General features: G+C 34.7%; 2 protein-coding genes across 2 annotated transcripts; both read left to right on the forward strand.

The window, feature by feature from the left end:
* Positions 1-376: 376 nt before the first annotated feature.
* On the forward strand, positions 377-9,344 carry LOC130636348 (V-type proton ATPase catalytic subunit A). Its single transcript, XM_057446035.1, has 15 exons — positions 377-456; positions 2,590-2,683; positions 2,804-2,847; positions 2,961-3,045; positions 3,173-3,384; positions 4,403-4,540; positions 5,034-5,090; positions 6,320-6,414; positions 6,582-6,744; positions 6,940-7,048; positions 7,176-7,477; positions 7,583-7,726; positions 7,854-7,913; positions 8,187-8,456; positions 8,599-9,344. The coding sequence occupies exons 1-15, from the start codon at positions 454-456 to the stop codon at positions 8,692-8,694; spliced, it is 1,872 nt and encodes a 623-aa protein (XP_057302018.1). The 5' UTR covers positions 377-453; the 3' UTR covers positions 8,695-9,344.
* A 1,826-nt stretch (positions 9,345-11,170) lies between these two features.
* On the forward strand, positions 11,171-21,880 carry LOC130636351 (protein O-mannosyl-transferase TMTC4-like). Its single transcript, XM_057446039.1, has 18 exons — positions 11,171-12,102; positions 12,379-12,466; positions 12,559-12,656; positions 12,843-12,929; positions 13,314-13,460; positions 13,743-13,945; positions 14,387-14,561; positions 14,941-14,997; positions 15,172-15,243; positions 15,484-15,563; positions 15,922-15,973; positions 16,048-16,103; positions 16,901-16,964; positions 17,493-17,570; positions 17,662-17,776; positions 21,222-21,334; positions 21,408-21,477; positions 21,560-21,880. Exons 1-18 carry the CDS (start codon positions 11,566-11,568, stop codon positions 21,694-21,696), a joined length of 2,229 nt encoding a protein of 742 aa, XP_057302022.1. The 5' UTR covers positions 11,171-11,565; the 3' UTR covers positions 21,697-21,880.
* Positions 21,881-22,242: the final 362 nt, after the last annotated feature.

Here is a 22,242-nt window from a genome sequence, read left to right on the forward strand (position 1 = left end):
AGATGTTCAAATTTCATAACAACAAAGAAAAAATAATAATCTTTTTAACAAAGAGTCTGCAGTTCCAGTATTGAAAGTTTTCATATTAAATTGTTAAAAGTTTTCATATTAAATTGTTTTCTGTTAAACGTCTTCTTCATCATAGCGCTTACTACATGGTAGATCCTTATTTATTTCACAATCTTATGGGGCATAAAACAGGAGGCTATATATATTTAAGTCAAAAAAAAAATCCAGACCATTCTCGACTCTACTTTCGAGGTTGATCTCAAAGAGCTCTGGGTACGAGAATGCATGGCGGAACCAAAAATGTTTCTTATACAATCTTCTAGCGCATAAAAGAAGCCTGGAAATGAGGGTGTTGGTGTGCAGTCGTGGGCGCTATGGAATTACGGTCAAAACTACATTGCTGTCTTCCCGTGTCATCAGTTTCTCACACAGCAAGAATTCAAGATGGTGAGTTTTATACCAGTGATCTCATAACTTTTATTCTTTTTTAATAATTGCGTTGCCCTAACTCTTTACCAGTCGTAACAATTTTTAGCAATCTTCTTACCAGTAAAAAAGTCGCTTTAAAACAGCTAGATGGCTTGCTAAGGCTAATTTTCCATAATTTTTGGGACATGAAAACTGCACTCCCTCCATATTGGTGCAGTTTTGACTATACATTATTGTTTAAGAGACAAAATTGCCAGTTAATAGTGCAAGTATTCACACTAGATGGGACAAAAAATAGTCAGATAAAACCCTGCATATGGGACAAAAAGTTAGGGAAAACCTCTGGCATATACCAACCTTATAGACTTGCCAATGTTAACAAAAGTTTAAAAAATTTGCGTTTTTTGTTTTTGTTTTTTTTACATGTAGCTAGCTACAAGCATTTCTGTAGGTAGTAAATATAAACAACTGACCACAGTAATCAAAGAAAGCCGCTAAAAATTTGCTATTCGCTAAAAATTGTGAAATATTATTAGAAGAATTAAAAGAATATAGTTAAAAATTTTAATTCAAGTTCCTCTTGGATCTTATGCTACCCAAAAAATCTTTAGCCATTTTACCCTGTGTAAGTCCTGCATTTATACTTACACAAAGTGCCTGCATGCCCATTATTCTCAAAATAAACGTCATGCGAAAAAAATTATTACTATTACTTGATTATCCAAACGAACAACTCTAACGCAATTTGAAAACTTGCTTTGCTGAATAACTTCGTGGATTAGAATATAAGACATCCTTTAAAACAACTGCTAAAAAGCTGGACAATGGGGTAGATGTTTGCACAGCATAAAGCAAAAAATTCGGCCAAAACAGCTAGTTTCGTAATTTACGTCTCAATTCTATGATGTATTCCAATGTTAGATCCACTGGAGTTCTTTCTAAAGCCTATTTTATGATAAAAATGGATGCAATACTTGCTGAATTATCTCAGATGTAGCTAGTGGTGGTTTCAAACATGACCATGTACCTTTTTTTATTGCACACAAAACAGACGTGAAAAGTTGATAAACCGAATTCTCAAAAGGGATCTGTGGATGAGCACACGTGCAATAAAACTTTTCCGTCCCTTTTTCTTTTCCAATCTGTCTAGTTTCATAATAATATAAGTTTGTTGTGTTTGTAATAAATGATTACAAAGATAACAATAGATTAAAAAAAAGTTATACACCCCACTGCACAAAAATTTGTGAGTTATATACCTCAGAAATGTTTAGGCTATCTGTTCTGTAAAGTAAGTAAGTTTTGGTACCAGTGAAATTGTTAATACGACTTTATAGTTGTTTTCATTGAGGCCACCATTTTAAGGTAATGTGGTAGGTTCTAGACTTCAGGCTAAGCATATCTAATCACAACCATCAATGTTGCCATTAAACAGAGAAAGTTAGCAAGAAAAGTGAAATCACATTAGCAGTCTTTTTCAGGAATATTTGAGTAGGTGTGTGATGATTCGCACGAGTAAAGAATGTTACACATTCGACATGGGCCCCAAGGTTATTTTTGTTGCGCATTCATTTTGCAGTAGAAAAGCGGGGGACGTTTTAATTCATGAACCCCAAACACGATGATCGAGCGTCTACTGGTATAGGGACTCTCTCAATCTTAACTTTTTCTGCTTTTTAAATTTCAAAACACCCATTTTTCGCATTTTGAAAAGGGACGGTAAAATATTTTTTGAATAAAAGCATGTATAAATGCTTTATGCATTGCTGGAAGCGTCACCTTAACTATGCTCTAAAAAATCAATTTGTTACTTACTTTTTCTTTTATTTTTGCCTTTGCATAAGCAAAAAGCTTGTTTGGCTATGCTATCTCACACTGGGCCAACCACTGCCTGTGTGTGGGACCATAAAAATAATATAACTATTATTGAGACACATGGTGAGTTGCACGAAAATAATTAAATTAATCTGCATGAGCATTCTACATGCTCCTTTTTCTGTTCTTCTACAATATCCGCACAAAAAAAGGATTGTGATAAAATTTGCAACTCTCAAGCATTTTTAGAATGCAAGTATGTTAAACAACTTTGCAAGTTCCTGAGACATAAGTCCAACATTCTTAACTACAAGTGCTTTTGTTTTTCGATTTTAGGCTGGTGGAATGGACAGAACCGATAAGCTTCCAAAAATACAAGATGAAGAAAGAGAAGGATTGTTTGGTTATGTTTATGGGGTTTCAGGACCTGGTAAACAAAATTTTAAATATTTTTATCCTAAGGAATTGCTGTATACCTAAATAATCCTGTGCGCAATCATCCTTCTACAGCATATTTATTCATTAAGCCAGTGTTCTGTTCTACTTTTAGTTGTTATTGCTGAAAACATGAGTGGATCTGCTATGTATGAATTGGTAAAGCAGTGTTATAATTAATACATTTTATATTAACCTTGTAAAAAAATCAGGACTATTTTGAATCTGATTTTTATGCAAGAAAAATATTTTATTCTCATAATTTGCTTCAGGTTCGTGTTGGTCACTCAGAATTAGTTGGTGAAATCATCCGTCTTGAGGGTGACATGGCAACCATTCAAGTCTACGAAGAAACTTGTATCTTTTCAGCTTTTTAAATTTTGTTTGACAACAATTTTGTTGGGTAAAATCTATTAGACTTGGGAATTTATAATATAATATATATTTATAATATAATAATGTTTATTCTTAACTATGTAAACAGCTGGTGTAACTGTTGGAGATCCTGTGTTAAGAACTGGAAAACCATTATCTGTTGAGCTAGGCCCTGGCATTATGGGTAGTATTTTTGATGGTATCCAACGTCCATTGAAGGATATTAACGAATTAACACAAAGTATTTACATCCCACGTGGAGTAAACACAAAAAGTTTAAGTAGAACAGTGCAGTGGGATTTTTCTCCAGTTGATATCAAGGTAAACTTGCCACAGTGTTTTTTTACACCATTTTGGTTATTTCTGTTTCTTTATTTGAATCAAAAACAATAAAATTATCTTGGCTGTATGGTACTTATACAAAAGTTATCAACTAAAATTAACCTTTACAGCGCTTAAAATAAATATTTCACCACTGCTGGTCATACTGACCGTTGGAGATCCAAAATGGCCAGTCAAATTGAATATTTCGGCGATCAAAAATATATTTGATTCCTTGCGAAACGGTTTTAATCACGAAATTTGAGTCCCATTGACCTACCTTCACGTTGGTGTACTTCGTAAAGTGAATACACAATGAACGATAATTAGTTAACTTTGCTTTCCTCGCGCTCATAAAGCAAGCTGCCTGGGAACTAGGTTGCACATGTTAGTGTCGCATTCGGCACTGCCGACGTAAAACAGGAAGATACTGTAGTTGCGTCGGCAAAAAAATTGCATACATGAATCGTTCTGAAATCAGTTGATCTAATTGAAAAAGCTTGATCTGTTAGTTGATATTTGTCGTTACGCAAAACATTTTCGTAGTACATGTATCAAAAATTAGCGAATTAAAAGAATAATTTAGAATAGTTATTTTTTGAATCAATCATGGAAACCAAAATAACACATTATGTTACGATACATGTATTTCTAAGTGGAAATCTGGCTTTGAATATGTTTACAGAACAAATTGGGAAAAGTGTAAGTCTTTTGATTGACAATTTATTCTTTGTGGTATATTTCTGTTTTATTTGCATCACAGCAAACATACTTTGAACTTTGAAAAAAATAAACATTGCAGTACAGTCCTTTACGTTTTACTTTTTTTTAATAAAACAACACATTTGAGATATTAATTGATTATATAAAGATATCCATTATAAAAAGAATTAATAGAAAATAAATTTTTATTTAATGGGGCTGCAATTGTTCACATAGACTTGTTACGATTTGAACTAAAATTTGTCTCACAATGATGTCTGATGTTTTTTGTTTTAATACATTTATTTTATTTCAGCTTGGCAGCCATATCACAGGTGGGGATGTGTTTGGTAATGTTCATGAAAATACTTTGATCAAGCACAAAATTATGTTGGCACCACGTGCGCGAGGTACAGTAACGTACCTTGCACCTGCTGGAAGTTACACTGTAGATGTAAGTATTATTGTATGCATAAAAAAAATGGTTTCGAATTTCTTAAGGACACAATCAAAATGTATGCCTTTAAATTGAAGTAGAAAAATGACAGGTTGAATGAGATCTGAATACTTTGAAATTAGACGAATTGACCTTGAAAACCTTTGAAACCTTGGAATATAAATATTTTCAAAAACAAATAGGGATACCATGCCTTCTAGTAAAGTGATGTGTTCAGAGTTTCTTAACTATTCATAGCATTAAAATGTGTAGCACTGTCATTTTCTGGGTATATTTTCATTACAATATTGTTGCAAGTATTTTTCTTGTTATGTACCTAAATATTTTTCTTGTGTTTGACTAACAGTATAAAGATCACCATTTTCGAAATGGTAAACCTCAGGAAAATGAAATGGGTATTAAATTATAAAGTTTTAAATGAGACTTTAATGTCTTATAGTTGTAATGATCTCATTTCAGCTTTAAGTAATTCTTTTCGATTTACGTTTAGGATACAGTATTGGAAACAGAATTTGAGGGGGAGAAAACAAAACACACCATGTTACAGGTAATGAAAACTCTGAATTGTATTGTTTTATTTTTCAACTTGATATATATACGCCATTGCAGATTAATATCAAGGCAAAGGTTGATTTAAAAAGATTTACTGGCGTAATAGACTTCCTCTGAAGATAAATTCCAACAATATTTTTTACTACAGGCTGTCAAATCTGACCTTAGCTATTGCGATTCCACTTGGATTCTCGCAACTACCACTTCGTAAATCCACCAAATCTAGTTGAATTCTCGTGATTCTTACTTCTCACGAATCAAATTTAGATTCTCATAAATTCAATACGCAAATCCAACTTTTATCGTTTTTTCTCTAGTATCAATATAATACTAGTCGTTGGCCCGTGGAAAAATCCACGGGTTCGCCCCTCCTTTTTATACTGCATTGCCTGCGTCTCGCTACCTGCGCAGCTAAGCTACCATTTTGCGTGGTAGACAGACAGACGGACAGACGTGTACGGGTATTATAATTTAGAAGAAACACTTTATTTTCTTTAAAGTGAGTGGAAGATCATCATCACAGCCGACTGGCTGGCAGAAACTCACCCTCAAGAAATACCCAATTTTGATATTTTGTGCTTTGAAATTATAGCTCACGGGCGGGAACATCACGAAGTACATGAAATAAATAAATAAATAAAGTCAGACTTGCCTTAAATTCGATAACCAGACTCGTTCCGATAATTTTTGATGATCTGCGTGCAAGGGCTTGATGATCAATAGCCTTCTGTAAAGTATTCAACTTCAATAAAGGGAAAAATAAAATGGTAACCATCAGCAGCGAATGGTGGACCTTGGCATTGAACGAAGTAAATTAATGTTATTAATTGCGCGAATGTGATTGGATTTGCGGTTTCAGAGGTCACAAGAGTTGACACGCGAATCAGATTCACAGATTCGCGTCGGATTTGACAGCCTGTAAACCTCCTTTTTAGCATATTTTTATAGCATCAATTTAAACTCCTTTAATTTGTGAACATGATCATATGTTTTACATCAAATCTTTTGTGCATCAAAGTTGTGGTGTGCAATAAAGGCCGGTTCTCACTAAACGTCCTAAGGCTTACAATTATCTTAGCGTAGGTAAATCTTACTAGTTAAAACCATCGACCTTTACTTAGCAAGGTGCACTGCTTGTCCAAAGAATACTCTAAATGAATCTATCCATTTTTTTATTAGTTCACAGAAATGACAATATAGTTTAATATTGGTACCATTTTGTAGGTTTGGCCTGTCCGATCTACTCGACCAACAGCTGATAAGTTATCTGCCAATCACCCACTGTTAACTGGTCAGCGTGTCTTAGATGCTTTGTTTCCGTAAGTTTTAAAAAACTCTTGCTTGGAATTAATAATTGTGGTAATTGCTTTTTCAATTGTTAAATAATTGACAGATTTGTATTAGCAAACGTGAAAAGTCTAAATTGCTATTGGAGCTATTAGATATTGTAATGAGGATTGATTTTCTCTATTTAAATTTCATGTAGCTGCGTTCAAGGAGGAACCACTGCTATCCCTGGTGCTTTCGGTTGTGGCAAGACTGTCATTTCTCAGTCCCTTTCCAAGTACTCGAATTCTGATGTGATTATTTATGTGGGATGTGGAGAACGTGGTAATGAAATGTCTGAAGTATTACAAGATTTCCCAGAGGTAGGTTGTGTACTTGGTTGTTTTCACGTGTGGAAAGCATGTTTTAAAGGTGCTATTTATGGAGTTTTGATGAAAACACTTTTTAAATTTGGGATTACATAGTTTTGCTGAAAGATATTTTTAGAAATGTGTTGTAGTAAGAGCTTAATCAATTGTGTGAAAATTCTGAATGACTCTATTCTTTATTTTGTGTAGTTATCTGTTGAAATTGGCGGCGTCACTGAATCCATCATGAAACGTACTGCACTGGTTGCGAACACATCTAACATGCCTGTAGCTGCGAGAGAAGCATCAATTTATACAGGTACTATGTGCAGTGTTAAACAACCACATCCAATGTTATGCTCTTTTGTTTCTCGGTTTCTTTGCTTTCTGAAAAGTTTTTGGATCTGTGTTTTATGGAACAAAAATATATTCTTTGTTTTTTCCAGGCATTACTTTATCTGAGTATTTCCGTGACATGGGTTACAATGTCAGTATGATGGCTGACTCAACTTCTCGATGGGCCGAAGCTCTTCGTGAGATTTCAGGTCGATTGGCTGAAATGCCGGCAGACAGTGGTTACCCAGCCTACTTAGGTGCTCGTCTGGCTTCTTTCTATGAGCGTGCTGGCAGGGTGAAGTGCCTAGGGAACCCTGAGAGGGAGGGAAGTGTGAGTATTGTTGGTGCTGTCTCTCCACCTGGTGGTGATTTTGCTGATCCTGTTACCTCCGCTACCTTGGGTATTGTCCAGGTAAACATACTACTAAAAATTTTAGCGTCTCCTGTGTGTTTATTTACACGTTTTCGCCTAATGGCATCGAATGACTGTCAATTAAATTGCGTATTTTCTTTGCAGGTCTTTTGGGGTCTGGATAAGAAGTTGGCACAACGTAAACATTTTCCTTCCATAAACTGGTTGATCAGCTACAGTAAATATATGCGTGCTCTCGATGATTACTATGACAAAAACTATTCCGAATTTGTACCCCTTAGAACCAAGGTATGTATGTTTTTATTTTTCTCTTTATCCTCGTCGTCAGTGTCAGTTTTGTTGTTGTTGTTGTTGTTGTTATTGATCTTGCCACAGCCGCGGTTGTTTATATTTAACACTGAACTTGTTGCTTCAGATAAAAGAAATCTTACAAGAAGAGGAGGATTTGTCTGAGATTGTGCAGCTTGTAGGAAAGGTTAGTAAATCGTTGTAAATAGTTTTTAATAATCATGGCAAACGCTGGCTGTTAAGGAAGCAGCGTATTGCGTCATATACGCAATACATGGGATGTTACATACACCTACAAAAAATATGCACAGTTTTGGGAGTAAATCTGATGAACTAGTATAGTTTAGACTCAATCTTGGTGCACTTTATGACTGATATTTAGAGAATAATAAAAGTACCTAAAATGCATTTAACATGCCATTGCACACTACTGATTCAATAAGAACTTTTTTATTTGTAGAGTTCTCTTGCTGAAACGGACAAAATCACATTAGAAGTGGCCAAACTCGTGAAAGACGACTTCCTTCAACAGAATGGTTACACACCCTACGATAGATACTGCCCATTCTACAAGACAGTGGGCATGTTACAGAACATCATTGCGTTTTATGATATGGCCAGGCATTCTGTCGAATCTACATCACAGTCTGACAACAAAATCACCTGGGGAGTTATTCGAGAACAAATGGGTGACAACATTTTATACGAACTCAGTTGCATGAAATTTAAGGTAAGAAACGATAGTTTGACCAATGCTATAAGTTGTGAATTTGAAAGCAAAAATCCATGTCTATCCTTTACGGACGATAACTTGGACATCTCAATACCTTCATTTTTTTCATATAATGCAAAGTGTTTCTGTTTTTTATTAGGATCCTGTGAAAGACGGAGAATCCAAGATCAAAGGCGATTTTGCCGAACTGTACGAGAAAATGCAGGCTGCGTTCAGAAACTTAGAAGAAATTTAAATGTGTTATTTAGTCACAAATTAGACAGAAAATAAAAAAAATGTTCTGTTAAATTTTTATTCAAGCTGTTTTTGTTGCATTAAAAAATAAAAATATAAAAAATCGTAAACTTCAACATCATGTTTTGTTTACACAAATAGTAGTTTTTTGTTGCAGGTAATTCACGATTTATAGTCTTGCCAAGTCGTTTTTTACAAGTTAATTAAACAAAAAAACATTAAACGAAGAACTAAAAAATGCGGTTGAAGATGTCATTTTCATATTTATGTTTTTATAAGACTGATTTCACCTTTAAAATTTGTTTTAAATATTTCTTTTTGCATATATTTATCAACAAATTTTTGATACACTGAATTTTTTATTGAATTCTCTCCTGACCTGAATCTTAACATTTGCACGAAGCTGGTCTACACTGCTCCAAAACTTTGTGTTGACTGCATTTAGTTTTTTTTGCCAACTTACATTAACTAACTTGTAATTTCAACCCGTCCTCCTTTTTTTTTAAGTTTTGTAGCTAACTTATAAGAAGAATAGTTTTTGATTATCTGAATCAGTGTAAGAAATACACGAATATATATCATTTATAATTGACAACAGCATTGTATTAATTTATAAAGAAATGGAGAAGAGAAATGAATTTTAATTTTGAACTTTTGCTGATTTTAGTCTGAAACACGAACCAGTTTGTCAGTTTTTGTGACTTACACGAAAGTCGATCGCGGGTGAAACTTAAACGAAAGTGTTGTTACTATGTCCTGTACGATGGAGAACACTTGAAAATGTTGGTTGTCAAAATAACAAACTGGGCAAACCGCAGAATAGGATTTGGTTTACTAAATAAGTAGCTACCGCCGTACGCATTTACCCTCCCTTCTTCGAAGTCATCTCACGTTGTTTTTATCAGAAAACAATCAAACGGCAACCCGACGTTAAGGTAGAGGGTTGAATCCTTAGACGTTGAGACTTTTCATTCTGTGGGACATAAACTTCTGGATAGAAATTATTTTGAACTAGCAGATATTTTGATTTGTAAGTCATTCGCTTTTAGGGTATGGTGCTCAAAAATACTGAATCTGTAAACTTAAAAACTACTCCATGTTTTTGTGACTTTAGTGCTGTGCATTAGTTTTCCTCGTCCAATACATGATAAGACAATTTACTATAAAAAAAAGTTTCTCCGAATGGTCACAAAACAACAACCAAAATAAGAAATTCTTTAACACATTCGATGATGTTCTAATTGTGCCAACATCTTGGTTTGGGAAATCTCCTTCAACTAGATGTAAAATAACGATAAATTAAAAGCCAAGCAAGGATGCGTGAAGTAGATCATCGATGAGTGGACTAACTTGTAGCACTTATGTCTTGGACAAGAATAAATTCATTCTCGTTTCAAAAGTTTTTGAAAAAAACAACGCCCTGTACAATGATTTTAATTTTTGTACTTTCACCTCGTCCCAAAAGCTTTTTATTATTATTTTATATTCAGCAAACGGAAAGAATTCGCCTAAATACAGAAAACCTAACAAGCCCTCTGCGGACGAGGTTGTTTGTACTACTTACGCCCCCATGTTCTTTACTTATAAAGCCTGAATACTCAAGAATGTGTGAAATTGGTAAAAATAGTTTTTAGAAAATTACGACTATCAATTCTAATCTTATTCTAAAGCACAAAACAACTTTTTTTAATGAAAATGGAAAAGTCACAAATTTTTTTGCATTTTACGAACAGAATAAAAGTCATTAAGGTCATAATAAAAGATCTTGCAGACATCACTTTTTTCAGCCGATGCTCTACGAAAATATGGTAAAAAAATCTCGAAATCCACAAAATTACTGCATATTGGAAGCCGACAATGTACTGGCTATTTAGGTTTTTGCACTCTTAGCATGTCCTGCACGTAAAGTTTTATTTTCAGTTAGTACCAGCTCTCTTTAGAAAGCAACCTCAAACCCAACCTACTCATTTTGCTTTCCGTTTTTAAAACGCTGCGAAGGAACTCTTGGTAACTAGATTTCTTGGAAAATCTTTAGCTTTTCTCATCATGATTTTCATCAAACCCTTCACGCATACCAGTAACGACAAAATATCCTTTTCTACAGCTCATTACATGCCAGTAGTTAAAACATTAAAAGTTTTGAAAGGAAATAATTACCACTCATTATATCTATTACAAATTCTGATTAGCTGCAGTTGAAAAGAATTAACAAACAATAATATCGACAAATTCGTTCAGATTGAGAAGTTATACAACAGACACGACTCTATAGCATCGTTAATGTTTCTTTAAAAAGTTTATCATTTCATATTATAAGTGGAAATTTTATTCTGAGGTGCTAATCCTGCAATTTTGCTTAATATATTTTAAGTATTAAATTTTATCGTCTAAAATCAAGTGAAGTCAAGAGTTATTATTAAATAATGTTTGTTTAATATACAAATACTGCTTTATTTTGATTATAATTATACTTTGGCATGTATTTGCTTTTATTTTTATGAACATCTCAATTATGTGTACCCAGATTTATGTTTTAAACGCACGTGGACGTATATAGCATCGCTGCGAAGTTTATGAAGTGAAATGTATTTCAGGAGAAGTTGAAGAGTTGAAGTTGTTTGGATAAGCTCTGTTCTCGTTTTCGTGTCTCGGATTTAGTATTTTTTTCTAACCATGGAAATTTAGATTTTGATTTTGATCTGGGTAGTTTTAAGTTATGACCAGTGAACTAAACTAAATTAGCAATTTAGTTTCCAGTCTCTTTTGGTGATACACCGACGAGGATATTGAAGAAAAGAAAGAGATACCTAGGTACGAAGTTGGGAATGTCTGTAATTTTAGATTTGTTTGTTTTTGTAGTTTTGCTAATGCAATGGGATATGACATCAATGAGAATAAAATTGATACCTCCTCACAACATAAAGACTCAACATTGAACGATGAGAACTTACCTGTACCAAAATTAAGTGTACATGTTTGTAGTTTTATAGTAGCTGTTGCCGCTGTGGCATGCTTCTGGACAAGTCAGTATGGGTCGTTTACCTTCGATGATAATTCTGCCATCTTATCAAATAAAGATATTCAATCTAGAACACCTTTATTGAACATATTTGAAAATGATTTTTGGGGAAAAAACATTCGATCAAATTTAAGTCATAAAAGTTACCGACCACTGACGGTTCTAACTTATCGACTAAACTATATACTTTCCGGTGGATACAAGCCATGGAGCTTTCGTTTTCTAAATATAGTATTACATGCATTGCATTCTGTGTTTTTATTACGTGTTTATTCAATTCTTCTTGGTGGTGTCAAAGTGGACGAGAATGGTAGCCGAGTTTTTACGGCACCGAAAGCAAGTTTGTTATGTGCAACACTATTTGCAATTCACCCAATTCATACGGAGAGCGTAAGTACTTCACGTGTTGTGTCTTGAGTGCAAAAAAAAGTAGCTTCAACCTCGGTCCCAGGACAAGCTGTCTCTTTTTGCATATCGGACGGCCAGACGAACTTTCTCGTCGGACCTATAAATAAGCGCAGCACAAACGTGAGACAAAAACCCTGGGAACGAGGTTGAATTAAAGCCGATTTGTCGAAAACAGTGTTGGGACTGGTTTGATGAAAACAGTGTATTGAAGTCTACTGGAAATTTAAAGTGTTACATTTTTTTATCACTTCACTCTAGGTAGCTGCCGTCGTGGGAAGAGCCGATTTGATTTGTGGAATATTATGTGCTGTTTCATTCCAATGTTACGTGAAACATTGTTATCTAAGTAAGAACGATTTTATCTTACTTTGCAGATATAGTTTTTTATCTTGCTTTGCCAAAATTCATTTATAAAGAACTTTTTTTTTCTTCTCCCAGGTTCCCATAAAACATATTCGTCTTCTGGTAATTTTATTTTATCCATATTATGTGCATTTTTGGCAATGTTTGCTAAAGAACAAGGAATAACTGTCTTGGTAAGCCTACAAGTCTGATGCAATACACATTCATGAATTTAGCTACGATGTTGTCACAACAGAGAAATATCTTCTGTATATCATGTCGGATACACTTGCTCTGTCAAACCTGCCTGTCCTTATTAATTCTGAGCAAAATAGACATGTCTTTCTCCTAAGCAACTATTATTATGTCTACTTTGCTAGGGACTGTGCGTTGCATATGATGTTATCGTGGTTTTGAAAGCAAATTTCACTACACTACCAAAATACGTTAATGGAGAAGATAGTTCGGTACGTTCTAGAATTTTATACTGCAAATGTTAATATTTTTAAAAACGTATGTCCATATAGATTCACCTAACCACCAAGCCAACTTCCATATGTATTTTATATATTGTTTTGTTTAACCAAACATCCAAAAATAATTTTGTTGGACAATATAAATAGACCGGCCAGCGTTTATGATTTAAATGCCAGTGTAACTTTTCTGAGTTATAAAAAAATTACAAACTTGACCCCAAGGTTTCTCTTTTGCTCTCTGGAGTGTGGCTGGCGCGACAGTCACATATATAAGAAAAAGAAAATGAACGTCGGGGGACAAGCTTCAAAACTTCTTTGCGAATCATCATGTTACCTGATAGTAAAGTAGAATAACTTTTGTTTGTTTTTGTTCAGTTTTTCTCGACAGCGAAGAGAAGCATTATACTAATGGTTTCAGCTGTATTTATGCTGATATTCCGAATGAATATTATGGGTTCATCGCCTCCAACTTTTCAGTATGACGACAACCCGGCATCTTTTCAAGAATCGTTTATTATGAGAGTAAGTGTGACCAAGGGACATTTCTATTCTGCGATATGATTGGCGCGAAATAATATGTCGTCGAAAAACGCGCTCAACACGCAGCCGCAATTTTCTATATATATATTTCTTATTCATTTTTTGGATGAAGGAATAAACTTAACTATCAATATAAGGACATTTGTAATATGAGAGAGAATACAGAGCTGATTCTTAGATACTTTTGTCTGTGAAGTAAAATTTAAAAAGGGGTTTAAAGCTTTCTAATTAGTCAAGTTAAAACTAAAACATATTTTTTTTTAGGTTCTTAACTACAATTATTTGTATTCCATAAATTTATGGATTTTGGTTAATCCATGGTGGCTATGTTTTGATTGGTCAATGGGCTGCGTTCCTGTCATTACCTCAGTGTCTGATGTTCGGTTATTAGCACCGTTATTCATGATCGTTGTACTTATCTGTTTAGCATTAAAAGTGTTGGTGTTATTGGACACACATGTTGGGAGGTGAGTTTTTGTTGTTGTAAGAAGATATGCAGAAATGGTTTCCTTTTGCACCATCTTTCATCTCTGTCTCCAAAGGATCATACCCTTAGATGTGAACATTTGACGCCCGCTTCTACCATTACCATTATTTAGGATCTCCATAAAAGGGAGCACTAGGGTCAACCTTGTAAGTGGAATCGAAATATGCCACAGAAGCAAAATCCTTAGAGACAAGATTGCAGTAATAGTACCAGGCTAAATTTTTATCTTACATATAACAAAGAGAATAAAGAACCCCGGCGACTAGGCTAGATATGGTTTCTTTGCAACCTACATAACATGGATGAAAATTTCCTTTTCACTTCAATCGCATATCAACCTGATTCTAAATACAGGTAGTCTGGTCATAAGATTGCTACAGAATTACAATTCTTTGTTTATGACAGTTTTGTTCAAATTTAGATGTCTTGCAATGTCTTTTGCTTTCTTGGTGATACCATTTCTTCCAGCCATGAATATCTTTTTTCGAGTTGGATTTGTTGTAGCAGAACGAAATTTATACTTATCATCAATTGGTTTTATCATGCTTATTGTGATCGGAGCTGCTGTGCTATGTTCACACTCTCTTGGAAAGCAGGTAATTCTTTTGTTTATCAACTTCGTTCTCATGGATATTCCGTTGGAATAAAATAAGAAATAAACCCTGGGTTTTTTTTGCACAAACTCTGTTAAATATTAGAATGCGCATAACCTAGTCCTTAGAAGCTATGACTCCAACTGTGGGGCTATTTTTATCCAATTCTTGATATTTGAGGTACATAATCCGCCATCTAAGGGTTAAGGCGGATCCTTCTTATGTGCACGCTCAACGGCGTTATTTTCTTTAAAAGTGCGTGGTCAAACTATCATGGACAGACAGATCATCCGATTTGGTTACCCGATTATGTTATCATACCGTAATTTATGACCGGTCATTGTCGATATAATAAAAGTAATCTGCTTCCGTTTTGTTTCAGCTAACAAAATCATCTCTACTGTTATTGGTTGTACTATTCACAATTCGTACAATACATGTAAGTATACATCACAACTTAGTGGTTGTACTATTCACAATTCGTACAATACATGTAAATATACATCACAACTTGGCATATCCAAAAATAGAATGTTTAAAAACCTACCGGCTTTAGCGTTTGCAAGAATGAAAGAATGATTTGAACTCTTAACCTACGTGACTTTGTTTTTAGAGGACAAATGATTGGTTAAATGAAACTGATTTGTTTACGTCTGGTTTAAAGGTGTGTCCTCTCAATGCCAAGGTAAGATTTCAAAGTTTTTTTTAAAAAAAATGACCGTTGGTCTACATTTTATACATGCATTTTATACTAAACCTTGTTCTTGTATGATTCTGCACGAAATCATCTCAACCATTAAAAAATAGCGGAAATACGGGATTTGAGAGGAAGAGGTTGCCAACGTTTCCTTAAACATTTTAAGGAGGATGCATTATTACCCAATCTAGGACAGTTAATTCTCAGATTCCCTCTCGACTTTTGTAGGTGCATTACAATATAGGAAAATGCCACCAAGATGGCGGAAACGCTGACAAAGCCCTAGCATCGTACATTGAAGCCATAAGGTTGGTAGATGTATACTTTTCGTTTTATTATGTGCCTCTTTTTAATCCTACTATTCGGATTTGATTTTATCACTTCGCAGCCTAAAAAAACAAAATCCAAAAATACTAGTCTTTTTTGCGTTATCATGTAAAAAAAAAAGAAAAAACACAGGTTACTAACAGTGGCAACGTAAATCCAAGGCAAAAAAAGACATGAAAATGCAATTATAAAATTGGAAACAAGATGTATGAATGTGCTAACTTGGTCACCAGACCTCTTTTGGATATCCACGCTCCTTATCAGTACTAGCTTACGGTTAGGATTTAATTAAAAACAATGGGTACGATGTTGTAAACTGTAATGTACTTATTCCGATAGGTTGTCGCCGAAATATGATCAACCCATGAATAACTTGGGAAATATCTACAAAGTGAGTTACCACTTTAGAATTGTTTATGTTAAGTCAGTTTTTTTTTGTTCATCGTGTTTATTGGTTCGTTACAGGAGAAGGGTATGCTAAAAGAAGCTGAACACTACCACAAGCTGTCTGTTAACGTTAAGTAAGTCAAACCGCTTTTGTTTATATCTTGTTTACATTCAAGATTCATTATATTTAGTATTGGGACATCCTTCTGTCGTCATCGGCACCATTTTTTAATTTCTTTTTGTCCATTCTTCTGATTTTTAAAGCGGCATAAGTCAGGTGTATTGTTTGTAAAGACATTCTTGTTCTAACGCCTCGTTTCTTTTTTCGATATCAATATCGAAAAAATATCGATATCAAAACGATCTTAAAAAAAGGGACAAGGCACCCTAGCGAGGATGTTGTTGAGGAAAATGCAATCGAATTTAGATGGGTTGTAAAGATCGCCGATATGCAACCGACTGGTGGCCTTGTTGTAGTAGAGCGATTGTTCCAGGTACTGGACTTAATCCCCGGCCGAGTCATGTCAGAGACTGTACAAATTTTGAATCGATCCTTTTTTCTGCGTAACGTTCAGCATGAGAATAGGATTCATATCTTAGGCGGTTGTCTAGTTGAGCACCTCCTTTGCTTGCGCGCCATCCGTAGCTCAAATGATTGCGTTAAATGCACTAGCACCCTTTTACAAAACAAATGATAGTAATAGTAATGCCTTCGTAATTATGTTTTTTTGTACTAGCGAAAAAAAAAACGAAATCTAAAAGATTTTACATGCTGAGAAAGAACGCATTGAGTTTCTATTTCTGTATTAGCCTTATTCATATCACGGGGAAATGGTGACGAGTAAGACACTTGTCGGGAAAAAATAAATATCTCGGAAGTGATATCATTGCCTGACCGACTGAGTTTTTATTTCTGTAAATTATTTTTCAGTCCAAAGTTTGCAACAGGTTGGATGAACCTTGGTACGGTGAAAGCAGATTTGAAAAAGAAACAGGTTTGAATTATTCAATTTTAAGTTCTGACCTCCATAGTTAGCTATAGTTATTCCGAATGAAATTCACTTATCACATCTAGTCCGCATAAACGCTTCTGAGAAACTCAGTATATTTCCATACATCTGAAAGATCGGTCACTGATGAAAATCTTATATTCTTTCTTACTTTTCAAGGGAGCTAATTTTTCTATTTTTTAAAGGCAAGGGGTTTATCCCCCTTCTTTTTAAATAAGTAGCATGAGAAAATAGCAATTTTTTATCTTTAAAATCAAACCATTGCACGGAATTTTTCGATTTTCAAAGCGTCTTTCTAGAGGCTCTACTCTTTAATTATTCTTCCCTCAGACAATACGGTCATAGTTTTTTCGTCACGGGGACACTAAATATACCCCCTCCCAAACCTTTTGGCCAATGAGACGTTATTACGCAAAATGCTCTTCCCCTCTCTCTCCAAAGAAGAACCAAAAACTTCTACGGCACTTATCTGCCTACGTTTCCCGCTCATTTCGTTAACGTTATTCTTTTTAGGAGGCCGTCCATTGTTATACACGAGCGGTGACACTTAAACGAAAATATCCTGACGCATATTACAACTGGGGAAATTTAGTAAGCGTAAATTTATCATTAGAATTTTATTTGCAAAACCTACATCAGAGGTAATCGATCTGAAAAAAAACCACTTTTGTTTCATGTTTAGCATTTGGATTATAAAGAGTTTGATGCAGCTTTAGAGAAATTTAACATGGCCATCCAATTGAAGCAAGATCATCTTCAAGCCTGGCAAAACAAGTTAATGTTGCTTGGGGATCTAGGTAACTTTCTCTTTCTATCTTTGTTCTTTGATTTGTTGGGTGTACGCGCATTTTTCTTATATACAAATTAAAAACCTGAGGTTGTCTGTTCTTTTTTTTTCGAGACTTTTTTAGCCTGATTGTTAACTTCAAAATGTCGAGTGAAAAGAAAGGACTCCAAGTAAGCGGTAGCTTGTGAAGGTGAATTGCAAGAAAATTTACATTTAGTCCAGTCGTCAAAGTAAAAAAACACACTGACCTGGAAAAAAATGATATAAAGCTGAAATTTGGCACACTTACTTCTTTTAATATGTAGATTACCAGAAAAAAAAGCCCCGTCAATAGCATTTGTAGAAAATGAGATATGCGCCATTTTTAAAAGTGGTAGATTTCCAAATTTTCGAAAAACGAAAAGTGTTCAATTTGAAACCAATCAATTTAGAACAAAAAGTATTATCAACCCAACTCTCAAAAATCATTATTTTTAAAGTCATGGACTTTCTTTATTAGTTTTTATCCTAAAAAAGTAAGAATATGTATACAAATATGTGAAATTAAAATGCTTCAAATATATCAAAAATGTTCTTCTTCTCTTCTTCATCTTCCAAATTATCTTTGATTATCACCATTGCATACCTAAAAAAGAGTAATTAATAAGACAAACGTTGGCTCCTTTGCTGACCTGACTCCTTATAAGAGACTTGCCTTTGAAAATGAATTATGCAAAGCGGACCTCTTTATTTTCATATGTTTTACCGTGACATTCTCCACAAGACTGCATACAACTCAGACCATGTTTTCTGCACGAGCACAAATTTGTTGAACAGGGTGACTTCGAATTAGCCTTGCAGTTGCATTTAATGATTTTTAGGAGGCTATCAGCAAGATATTTTTTTCCCTTTCCAAAAGGTGCCAATGATGTACAAAAAGAATATGCTCTCGGATAGGGTCCCATTTCTGACAGACAACTTTCATGTTCCAGGCCTTATCCAACCTCTCTTGAAAGAAGTAAACATCTTCATGATGTTCTTGCCAGTGGTATAGAAGCATCATTGCGACATCGGTATCATCGACAACTGTTACAGCTGTTTTTTGGTTGTTTGTTTCGGCTTCTTTTAGTGCCTACGCGACGATTGTTGTATCAGCATCACCTTCACAAATCTTCACTGTTTGCCCGTATTGCTGAAGTGTTATGCTGATATGCCTGATGAAACGTGTTTTGTTATCTTCGTTACTGAGAAAACTCTCTTGTGTAAATGATACTTATTTAAAACCAACAATATCAACATTGGGGCATCGTTCTCCACCACCGCATCTGCTCATTTTATTTCGTGCTAGGACCATCATATCCATGAAAGACAATGGTCCAAGATATGTAGCGCCGTCGAACGTAACTAACGTAAACTTGCGATAGTTCATCAAAAGTAGAATGTTTGATCCAACGGACTCTATGCAAGCGCTCCACCATCGACTACGAAAAGAGGATCAATTTGTAAATGATTTTTTCCCACTGTTCATCTTTCATAACAGCTTTACGTAATGAGGGCTTATCATGTTTTCTCATTAAGCCATGTTTAAAGAGGGACATTGGCTCTTGTGTTAGTTCGTAAGCAAAAAATTCTTCGATGTCTTCTTTTTCCCTTTGCGCTATGGCTACCAATCGTGTGAACAGCATCGTTGGGTTGACAATGACAGATGCTTTATTTAATTGGACTTTGGATTGCAAGAAAATTATAGGCTTAACCTGGTCCTTCCGCTTGATTGTGCATTCAAATATTGAAAGGTTGTCCAACTTTGCTTGTATTATTTCTCCGATCTCTTCAGCAATTTCACAGTAGATACCATCAATTTCATCAGACGTCAAGCACAAAGAAAGCAAATGAAGATTTGTGTCTTCATAAACAAACAGACTTCTTTGCTGTAGCCAATCTATGAAGATCTTGCAATCTGTATAATCTTTAGGGCGTCTTGCCGCCCCCATCTCGACATGTTGCTCGCTTGCTTTGACAGTAAAGCCAGAGACGCCAATCATTCCTTCATGAATGGAGGCGCTTGAAATCAAGCTAAGAACCCAAAGGTTCCACACATCGCCATTCATTTCTCGTCCTCTGGAGACCTCCTCTGATTTTGATTGATCTCATGAGAGTCTGCTCGATCATAAAGTCAGATCGTAAAGCTGCTAAATAACGGTTAGATCTTCGAACAGCATTTGAACCTTGTTAAAATTTCTGGTGGAGACAATGTTTTTGTCCCTGGAGGGCAACCATTTGTTAAAGGTACAGTCGTGCACTCTTGGCATATGTCCCGTGGCTGCAAACAACTTTAACTTTCCTTGGTAACTTCGAAATGAAGAGGCAGTTAGACGTCCTTTCTGCAATCATATACTTCTTGATTGTTGCGATGTATTTTAAGCATGATATCCACAATTTTGCGGTTCGAGACTTCGGTTTGGTTTTTTCAACCAACTCTTTACGAAAAGTTGCAACTTCATCAGGATTTAACTTCTCTCCAATTTCTTTGCTATCTTTGAAGTTCAGAGAAATCATCGTTGCACCCAACAATCTCTTCTGCAAGTATTTTCATCAATGCAGACTCAGCAAGAAAATGTGCACGCACGCAATGCTCTTGAAATTGCTTTTCCAGAAATCATGTGGACCACAGTGTGTTCTGCATACACCTGCAAAAACAATTCTTCCAGACCAGATCCTTTCATTTCATCCAATTAGGTCTCATACTCGCGTCTGAGATAATTTATAAATCTTATAAAAAAAAGACAGATTCTTGTCGACAGGATTGATTTCACTTTTAATCAATTGTTTCATATCATGCAATAATAGAGTAATTATATCTACCAGACTGACGTGCATGAAAATTCCATGTTTGAAGCCATTGTTCAATCTACACTTTATCTAAAATTCTTCCGTTTTCTACGTGCACAGTTTTTTACGAACTATCTCAATCACTAAATAAACGTAAACATTCAGAACTTGAATTCGATAAATTCTAAACTTGTGATTTGAATGGTCTGGGCTATATAAAGCAATAACTGAAAAAACAACAACTCTTTCTAACTTTTTTTTCTTTAAAAAATGTTACAAATCTGTGTCCTCGCTTAGTCTTGTTAGAGTTCTCTGCTGACCGCAATCTTTTTTGTATGACACGCAAGTAAACAGTGTTGTTTTTCTTTATAAATAACAACAATATTTTATGGACAGCTGTGAAAAACAATTTTATTGAAGCAAAAAAACTTTTTTAGGAAATTTGGTTTGAAAATAAGAAACTTGATTGTGTTGTGTTTTGAAACTATGGTGATATATAGTGTTAATGGTAATAACAAGATCTTCAAAAATTAGATCTTAACATGGAGATGGAGATTTTTTAGCATTTCGAGGTTTTTGAGGCTCATTTTCTTATAAAAAAAACATGTGTAACTAACTTGTATTCAGTCCATGTCTGATTTGTTTAGAAAAAGGAGATGATTTACTAAAAATGAGTAAAAAAGTTTCAAAACTGTTTCCAACCGATGCAAATCTGTTTTACATATTTGGTAACGCACTGGGAAAGGCTGGCAAACTGGAGGTTAGCTTTGCGCTTTTGTTTAATTTTGATTCGATATTTCAAATGTGAAGTTTAAAAATGAGTTTTTTTGCAGGCTTCGATACCATACATGAAAAAATCGATTCAACTTCAACCAGATAATTCACACGCACATGGTAACCTGGGTAAGTGTATGTTGCTAGGGTGACATGAATGTTGCTATGGCGACACGACTCTCACACGTTCCCCTTTTTTGATGTTTTTCAGGTGTGGTATTTCACCGACTTGAAAGGTACGAAGAAGCTGAAAAATATTATTTGGAATCAATACGTTTGAATCCTGGTAACAAATTCACCCAAGATAATTATAAAAAACTTAAAAAAGTTTTGACTGAAAGGAAATAACTTGTAATATCAGGCATACGTACCGACACCATTACAACTTTTTTAAGTTCGGGAAAAACTCTGTAAACGACTGTTTCAGCATAGCAAGGGGAAATTTGGTTCTATGGCTGGTTCCTGGCGTTATAAAGTAAAGATTAAAATTGCGAAGTTTTTAGCTTGTTTTAGTTTTTTTGGCCAACTTCATCTCTAAGATGCTTCTTAGATTTATGTCAGATATCTCACTAGGGTAAAAAAAACTGCTAATCAAACTAGAATGCATTGTAGAGTAGTCGATTTTGACGCATTTATATACTTATTTATTTTTCTAGAATCTTTCAATAAAATTGATGTATATTTTTGAAAAAAGAGCTCTTGTTGGCTATTGTTAATTTCGCGGATTTTTCTTTAATTACGCAATGAATTTTCTTGACAAAAGAACGCTTGTTTTGTGACTTAATGTTCAAAATGCAAAATTAAGATAACTTATTCTTCATAAAAAAGAGTCCTAATCGCAAACATTAGTTCTGCAATTCCTCTGTCGCAAAAATAAGTTTCACACTCTTGTGT

The sequence above is a fragment of the Hydractinia symbiolongicarpus genome, chromosome 3 (genome assembly GCF_029227915.1).
Source record: "Hydractinia symbiolongicarpus strain clone_291-10 chromosome 3, HSymV2.1, whole genome shotgun sequence".
Classification (NCBI taxonomy): Eukaryota; Metazoa; Cnidaria; class Hydrozoa; order Anthoathecata; family Hydractiniidae; genus Hydractinia; species Hydractinia symbiolongicarpus.

Bases quoted from the DNA above. Each gene is read 5' to 3' on its own strand.
- LOC130636348 (XM_057446035.1), top strand. The intron at 2,684-2,803 runs GTAAACAAAATT...TTCTACTTTTAG, and splicing joins TTATGGGGTTTCAGGACCTG to TTGTTATTGCTGAAAACATG. The intron at 3,385-4,402 runs GTAAACTTGCCA...ATTTTATTTCAG, and splicing joins TTTCTCCAGTTGATATCAAG to CTTGGCAGCCATATCACAGG.
- LOC130636351 (XM_057446039.1), top strand. From the start codon at position 11,566: ATGGGATATGACATCAATGAGAATAAAATTGATACCTCCTCACAACAT. The intron at 12,930-13,313 runs GTACGTTCTAGA...GTTTTTGTTCAG, and splicing joins TTAATGGAGAAGATAGTTCG to TTTTTCTCGACAGCGAAGAG. The intron at 17,571-17,661 runs GTAAGCGTAAAT...TTTCATGTTTAG, and splicing joins ATTACAACTGGGGAAATTTA to CATTTGGATTATAAAGAGTT.